This window comes from Coffea arabica, chromosome 10c (genome assembly GCF_036785885.1).
Source record: "Coffea arabica cultivar ET-39 chromosome 10c, Coffea Arabica ET-39 HiFi, whole genome shotgun sequence".
Taxonomy (NCBI): Eukaryota; Viridiplantae; Streptophyta; class Magnoliopsida; order Gentianales; family Rubiaceae; genus Coffea; species Coffea arabica.
In genome coordinates, this window is record NC_092329.1 from 8,934,864 (window position 1) to 8,943,324 (window position 8,461).

The 8,461-nt window shown below is 35.0% G+C and overlaps 1 protein-coding gene across 1 annotated transcript; it reads left to right on the forward strand.

Moving 5' to 3' along the window:
* The first annotated feature begins 817 nt into the window (after positions 1–817).
* LOC113714687 (oligopeptide transporter 4) lies at positions 818–6,502 on the forward strand. Its single transcript, XM_027238683.2, has 6 exons — positions 818–1,545; positions 2,067–2,164; positions 4,133–4,735; positions 4,866–5,118; positions 5,314–5,496; positions 5,722–6,502. The coding sequence occupies exons 1-6, from the start codon at positions 1,003–1,005 to the stop codon at positions 6,337–6,339; spliced, it is 2,298 nt and encodes a 765-aa protein (XP_027094484.1). The 5' UTR covers positions 818–1,002; the 3' UTR covers positions 6,340–6,502.
* Positions 6,503–8,461: the final 1,959 nt, after the last annotated feature.

The following is an 8,461-nucleotide window of genomic DNA, read 5'->3' on the forward strand; positions in this document are numbered from 1 at the left end:
AAGAGGTCTTTAAATCACATCTTCAAGTTAGTCTCTAAGAATTTTGTACTGAAAATTTTTTATTTTTTGGCAACTTATGTTGATATAGTTGTTGTTTGTGTATGGCAGATTATGCTTAACTGATTTTCTGTTTCAGAAACCTCCCCTAAAATTTCATTCTTGTTAAATTGTCTAGATACTGTTTATATGAAATTATCTCACTAATGCAAGGCTTGAGGGCATTTGTGGTATCAGGATGTTTTCTCTCTCTCTCTCTCTCTCTCTCAAATTTTTTTTATTGTTTGTCTTTTTAAATTAGGTTGGATTTAATACTAACTACTTACTTTTAGGGATGTCTTTGATATTTTGAAAATCTCACGAGAGGGGAGTGTGACAGTGAGAAATCTCAAGGGAGGTTTCTAAAATTATCCGTACATTTAAGGGTGATAGAATAATTGAAAATCATTGGATGCAAAAATTGAAATTGAAATTAAAAATATTTTAATTGTTATACATCCAACGATGAAAACATGTAAACTGTAACACTTATTCTTATCCTACGAAACAAAATCCAACGAGAAGTCAGAAAAGAAAATAAAGAACTAACAAGTTGAGATGATTCCCATGCACATTAATATCCATCCTCAAATTTGACCATTTATTCCTAGGCACCTACAACCTACTTGGTCTTAAGCAATTGAATGGCCGAATAGTTGCTTTCCCATTAACCTCACGTCAACTATTTCGTCGTCATGACACTTGCTTTAAACTACTCACTTATTAGTAAACCATTACTGTAACCTTCCATCAACCAAATATAAAACAAACAAAAAGAATCTCTGTTCGATTTATTTTTTCCCAAAAAAAAAAAGAAGTAAATTCTGTCTCAATCTGTAGTTCCCTTCTTTCCTTACACACTATATATACACATGTACTTAGACGATTGTTTCCCCGTGCCCAAATAAAAAAAAAAAAAAAAAAAACTGGTCTCTTTTATCATTTCTCCTAGTTCCAAAAAAAAAAATGGGTGAAGTAGTGGGAAATATAGAAGAACCAAGAATACCCGAAGAAGATATTGATGACAATAACAAGAAGATTACAGGCGCAGCAGATGAAGATGAGCTTTCGCCAATAGAGGAGGTTCGTTTAACCGTACCCAACACAGACGACCCGAATCAGCCAGTATGGACTTTCCGTATGTGGGTCTTGGGTATCATCTCCTGCATGCTTCTCTCATTTCTGAACCAGTTCTTCTCTTACCGGAGGGAGCCACTGATCATAACCCAGATCACAGTTGTGGTGGCAACTCTCCCCATCGGACGCTTCATGGCTGCTGCGCTGCCCACCACCCAGTTCCAGCTACCCGGGTTTGGATCCAGGAAATTTTCGCTTAACCCGGGTCCGTTCAACATGAAGGAGCACGTCCTTATATCCATCTTCGCTAATGCTGGCACTGCTTTTGGAAACGGGCCTGCCTATGCTGTTGGGATAGTTGATATCATCATTGCCTTTTATCGAAGAAAAATTTCTTTCTTTGCTGCTTGGCTTCTTATCATCACAACCCAGGTCTGTGTGTGTGTGTGTGTTTTTTTTTAGAAATTTTTTTTTTGTCTGTTTACATTATTATTGCTTATGATTCATGTTTTCTTGAGAATCTTTTGGTTATTATTTTGGTTGTAACGTACATTTTACTGTTTGGAAATAAATTTTAACGAAAAAAAAAATTTTGTTACGAAACTTTTTATTGCATGTTGCTTGTGCGGTGCAAAATTTTTCGTCAGACTTTGCATGAAAGAATTGATTAGCCGCCGACCTTTTTTTAATCCCAACGAGTGTTTTAGTCAAACAAAAATGTAGAAAAAAAGGTTCCAATTTCCTAGTCTTGATCTTGAGCAAGCACTGATGTCGACCTCAACTTAAAGTTTTCATGCAAAATTTTCACAGTTCCAATTTCCTGCTCATTTTTTTTTTGTTATAATTTAATTAAATAACTTCCATGTTTGACAATTATGCAGACTTTTAGAAACGGGTTGTTGTATTTTTTATTTGCAAAACGACAATGGTTGATGTTAACGTTGGGTGGGCAGGTTTTGGGCTACGGATGGGCTGGGCTTCTAAGGAAATACGTGGTTGAGCCGGCACACATGTGGTGGCCCAGCAATCTTGTCCAGATCTCCCTGTTTCGGTACGCTTCACATATCGTGAAAAAAAAATATTTTTTTTTTTTGGGTAGAAGATTTCTGCATGATTTTCGTGATCCACACTAATAATTCCACCTTGAAAGTAGAGCTTTTAACGAATCCAATTGAACTGAATACTAAGTGTTCAAATTCTATTTGTATAATATATAAACAGGTTTTGAGCTCGATCGAGTATTAAACGAGTTACAAATGTTATTCGAATTCAATTCATTAATTTATATAAATATTTGGATTCGAATTTGAACTCGGCTTGTTAAACTAAACGAGCCAAATCATTTAATTATATTCTTGATTTTGTAAAATAAATAGTACTAGTTTTATGTAAAATTACTTTTTTAAAGAAAAATACAAGGTATATATATATTTATTTGATAGTGTTAAATGTATTTATACTTGTATTCACTTATTTTTATAATTAAATATGTGTACACGAATCTATTCGAATAGTTCACGAATATATTCGTTTTTGATTCAATTATTAAACGAACCAAATAGTGCTCGAGCTCGATTTGTTTATTGCACGATCCAACTTTTTTAAAACTCAAAGGAATATAGAAGAAAAACTTGTTCGCGTTCATTAAAAGCTCTACTTGAAAGCAACTCTTCTGCATAAGTCGCCCCATTATGATTTAGACACTAAATTTCAAAATTTACAACGCTGAAAGTCTCCTTTAACTATGGACCTAAGCACGCTGGACACAAACAACACATACTTTAGAAAATTGAGATTATAAAATATTTTATATTGTATTTGTATTTTATAGGTAGATTTTCTCTGTTATCACAACTGATAAAAAAGGATTTGTGACCAATTGTTTATCTCATGGTTTTCCTACGTCCAAATCTCATATCTAATGTCATCATACCCAAAACAACCAGATTATATCGAAAGTATTTTTTACAAAAATTTATATTGTTGATAATATTTTTCTGTCATTTTTGCTACATGCTTAATTTGGTTGACCTTACCATTTTTGTTTTTCTTTCTTGACTTTGTTGATGAGAAGATCTTAGGCACGTACGCCTGTCGAAAACTAATGAATGACAAACCCTTATGAAGTGGCCCTAATCACGCCCCTTAATTAGTGCTTAAAACTTGGAAATGTCAAATCTCAGCCCCTATCTTTCAAATCCAGTTTCTGTCTTCATGGTCGTGAACATAAGAAGGTCCAAAATATCAGCTTTATGTTTCCTGATTTTTTTCCAACTCTTTTGTTTTTCTGGTACCATTTTCATTTTCTTGAGATGATCGAGTATAAAACGTCTCCAGTTCACACTCCAAGGCTGTTGGCTGTTATGATCAAGTGTCAGATAAAAAAAATTCTTCTTAAAACCTGTTCTACTCTTCTTAACTTAGTATCTAGAATCATAGAAGCAATCACAAATTTACTTTGACAGAGCGAATCTTAATCATCTAAACTTAGGTATATAACATAAGATATTTTCAAGTTTTATGTGGGGGGCAAAAGTTTAAGTTTATAAAGAATATTTTTAAAAAATTTTTAATTTTCTAAATGAGGAAAATCTAATTTTCTAAAATTTGGTGGGCGTTGGCCCTTTCCGTCCCCTAGTTCCACTTATGCCTGGGACTGGGAGTTACTGATGGCGCGTCAAGTTAGAAATGCAATGGAACAAAGAACTTTGGAAACTGTCAAATTTTTGAGATTTTTTAAAATTTTGTTTTTGTGTATTTGCATCCTTTCCATTTCGTTGTCATGCAACGAATAACAGAATGCAGTAAAAATACTTCATATACAAAATTCGCATAAGATATATGATCATCAACTAGTGAAGACGCCTGTCTACTTTGAGTTTGAGAAGAAATGAGAAACTTCTTGCAAGTCCCTCTCATATAAAGCAATTTAGTGGGAAGACCTGAGTGCTCAAGTAACTTTTACACCGCATAAACAAATTGTGATGAAACAAGAAATTTGCACTATTGACTATTACAGGGCACTGCATGAGAAAGAAGATGCAGATGGAAATGAAAATGGGGAGAGCAATGGCAATAAGCGACAAACTTCGCGCACAAAATTCTTTGTGCTAGCATTGGTCTGTAGTTTTATCTGGTACTTGGTTCCAGGGTTCTTATTCCAGGCTCTATCAAGCATTTCATGGGTATGCTGGGCGTATCCCAATTCAGTCACCGCTCAGCAACTAGGATCAGGCTTGAATGGATTAGGACTTGGAGCCTTCACATTGGACTGGTCAACAGTGGCTTCCTTCCTGTTCAGCCCTCTCATTTCTCCCTTCTTTGCTATTGCCAATGTTTTTGTTGGCTATGTGTTGGTTATGTATTTTGTAATTCCTATATCTTACTGGGGACTTAATGTGTACAATGCCAAAAACTTTCCAATATTTTCTTCAGACCTTTTCACCGCACAAGGTCAGGAGTACAACATATCTACAATTGTTAATCGCAAGTTTGAGTTGGATAAAGTGCAGTATGAGCAACAAGGGAGAATCAACTTGAGCACTTTTTTTGCTCTCACATATGGATTTGGATTCGCCACCATTGCCTCTACTCTCACTCATGTTGCCTTGTTTTATGGGAGGTAACCTTCTCTAATTTTGATGACTTTCCATTATTGGTAGTTTTAGCTTTTGTCCATGTTAGATTAGTGAATGCTTCATCACCTTTTCTGTGGCCCTGAATATATCTAACAGCTATTTGTAATATGACAGAGAGATATATGACCGTTATCGAGCTTCTTCAAATGCAAAGCCAGATATTCACACTAGATTGATGAGAAAGTACAAAGACATTCCTAACATGTGGTTTATCGTGCTTCTTTCGGCGACACTTATTGTTTCTCTTGCACTCTGCATTTTCTTGAAAAAAGAAGTCCAGATGCCTTATTGGGGACTTCTACTTGCAGCTGCCGTTTCTTTCCTGTTTACCCTCCCCATCAGCATCATCACTGCAACAACTAATCAGGTAATACTGGAATCCATCTGCAGCTTTCATTTCCATTTCCTTTGTTAGTCGATTATGCACTCACTTACAGTTGGCAGCTTCTCGTCATCTTAGATTCAACTGATTTTGATTCTTTTAAGAATGCTACAAGAGATTGTGTTGATCAGTTAATAAAAAATTAATATAGCTAATTGAATTTTGATGTTTGTATCACAGACTCCAGGTCTCAATATCATCACAGAGTATCTCATGGGAGTCATATACCCTGGAAAACCCATTGCAAATGTCGCTTTTAAGACCTATGGTTACATGAGCATGACTCAAGCAATCTCCTTTCTGAGTGATTTCAAACTCGGCCACTATATGAAGATCCCTCCAAGATCAATGTTCTTGGTTCAGGTACTAACTCAATAGATTGTATTAAGTTATTGACAACTTGCTTTTCCTTAACTGTAAATAGGATCTGTAACTTTGAGCTTTCGTTGGCTGATAATCAGATGTTTAGGCAACTTCATATGTGATTATCAACATAAGAAAGATGGCATACGTTAGATTCATAATAAGATCTGAATACTTCCATTTGCAATTAATCAACTAAATCTTTATGTCGGTTTGCATTTCCAGTTCCTTGGGACTATAATTGCCGGAACAGTCAATCTTGGTGTAGCATGGTGGCTGTTGCATACAGTTAAAGACATATGCCACCAAGATCGGACATCAAACAGTCCTTGGACATGTCCCGGTGATCGAGTTTTCTTTGATGCCTCTGTCATCTGGGGTTTGGTTGGTCCAAAACGAATTTTCGGCCCTCATGGCAATTATTCAGCACTTAACTGGTTCTTCCTTGGAGGATTACTAGGGCCACTTGCAATATGGCTCTTGCACAAACAATTCCCAAAACAGACCTGGATTCCTCTTATTAACCTTCCAGTAATCCTTGGTGCAACTGCTTATATGCCACCAGCAACCGCATTGAACTACAATTCTTGGATTTTGGTAGGAACAATCTTCAATTTCTTTGTCTTCAGGTATAGAAAGAAATGGTGGCAGAGATACAACTACATTCTTTCCGCGGCATTAGATGCTGGAGTGGCTTTCATGGCAGTTCTGCTTCACTTCACTGTTGGCATGGAGAACAGAAGCATATCCTGGTGGGGTAACAATAACCCTGAGCATTGTGACTTGGCAACTTGTCCTACTGCTAAAGGCATATCTGTGGACGGCTGTCCTACATTTCACTGATTACTGTATTGCTTCCCCATAGTTTGAAACTTGTAAGATAGAGCTTGAGCTTTGGAAAAATTACCACGCAGAGCTGTGTATGGATAGAATCTTTTCAAATTGCTCCATAAGCAATGGTGTTTTATATCATCTTGAATGCTCAAGGTTTTTTCTTGCTCCTGCATATGCTTTAAGTTGTGAGCGTCTAGCAGAAATTTACTTGCTGAAGTTGTTTTGTCCACTCGAAAGAAGTTTGGCTTAGCAAATTAGCATACATTACGAGAAAAAAATTGTTTTTGCTTTCAAATTGTACTGTATTAGGTGTGAGTTTATCTACAAAAGATAATACAATATGACTAAATGATAAATACAAATATGGAAACTCCTAAATATCAGAGTGTAGACCATTTTTAACTTGTATCTATCATATAACTCATATGTGGCTTAGTATTGGATTTTCCATTAGATATATGGGATGAATTCTCTATTTCTAAATTCAATAGACTTCTTACTATTTTATGATATATAATTCAAACCTTCTTGTTACGTTTAAAGTAACTAATATTTGTCGTTTTTGCTTTTATAATATAGCCTTTTCACATGTAAACTACGAAAATTTTCAAGTAATTTTGCGTTTTGAGAAAGTACAAAAATTCATGCAATATAAAAACATCTACATTGTATCTTTTTCCTACCAAATTGAATTTACCCACCTCGTTTGTTGGGAAAAAAAGGAATTTAGCCACCTAAAAAAAAGGTGATATATGCACCAAACATGCAGAAAGATGAGTAATCAACAAATAGTCTCCTAAATGGGGCAACATTTTGAATTGCTACATATTTAAGAGCATAACTACAGAAGTTTCCCATGTCAGCATCTATGTGGACGCCCGGTTGGACTTGTGCTGTATGCATAAATGTCCCTACATATTTAAGAACTAAAGACAATGGGTATGTCTGGAATCTGGATTACATATTTTTTTCAAAATATTATTTTACTTGTATCATAAATATATTTTTTTAATTATATATATTTCAAATATAAAGAAAAACAATCTCATGTTGATTTTCTTTTGTCGGGAATATATTTTGGTAGTTAACTTTGTAGTGCGATACACAGTGAATAGGATTAATCTCATCTTGCATATCTCCTATTCTTTTAATTTTTTTTCAAAAATTTTTTCTAACAAGGGAGGGATAGAATTAAAAAGCATGGGGAGGAAAAGTAATTTAGAACCTAGGACCTTTGAATTTAAGAGTTTTAATTTTAACTACTAGATCAAGACCTTCTTGACCTCTTATACTTTTAATTAATTCTTGATAAAGAGGATGTTTGTATAGAGGTTTAATTGCAAATTTTTTTCATTGCATCTAAACACGTTTTCTAACTATCTTTTATTTTTTTTCAACTACCTTTTTATCTCATTCACATCACATTACAAAAATTGCTACAGTATTTTTGTCAAAATATTATTCCAAATATCTCCTATTGTATTTGCATTAATGCACTCTTACAGAAAGTTAATGAAAAATGCTGACATGCAAAGCCACAAAAAGAAAAGAAAAATTGAATAAGATACCCGATTTTAGTTTGGTGACTTTTTTTTGTTATTCTTTTTTCCAAAGGAATCAATAATGGTTCTCCACCCGAGACTCAAACTAGTGATTTACTGGTCCACGTAAAGCGAATTGAATTGATCTTCGGTATCAATTTTGATGACCTTGTGATGTGTGCACGGATTTGAGGCCGAATGATGAACAAAGGGTCCATAGGAACATTAAAAGCTTGGAAGTTGCTAATTTGGCCTTCGCTACTTGGGCCGGGCACTAGTAATGTTAGCCACTGGTTTTGTTAGTTGGATTGGTTATTATGATGTCATGTTTTAATTCGATAGTCTTGTTAATTAGTGGAGTTAAATAAGTCGGCCCAACTCATATAAATATGGACCGAATTACTCTTGCTAGTGTTAGGAAGATGGGCCGCAAATCCTTGTCTCAAATGGATTAGGCTCCTAAGTTTCTAGCCTATAAAAAGGCTCCTTCATGTACTGTTGGGCGTACACAATTTGATAATAAAATTCTGATTTGTTTCTGTTCAAATTATTGAGAGCATTCGAACCTTAACTTGCTAGGCAAAGGTTCT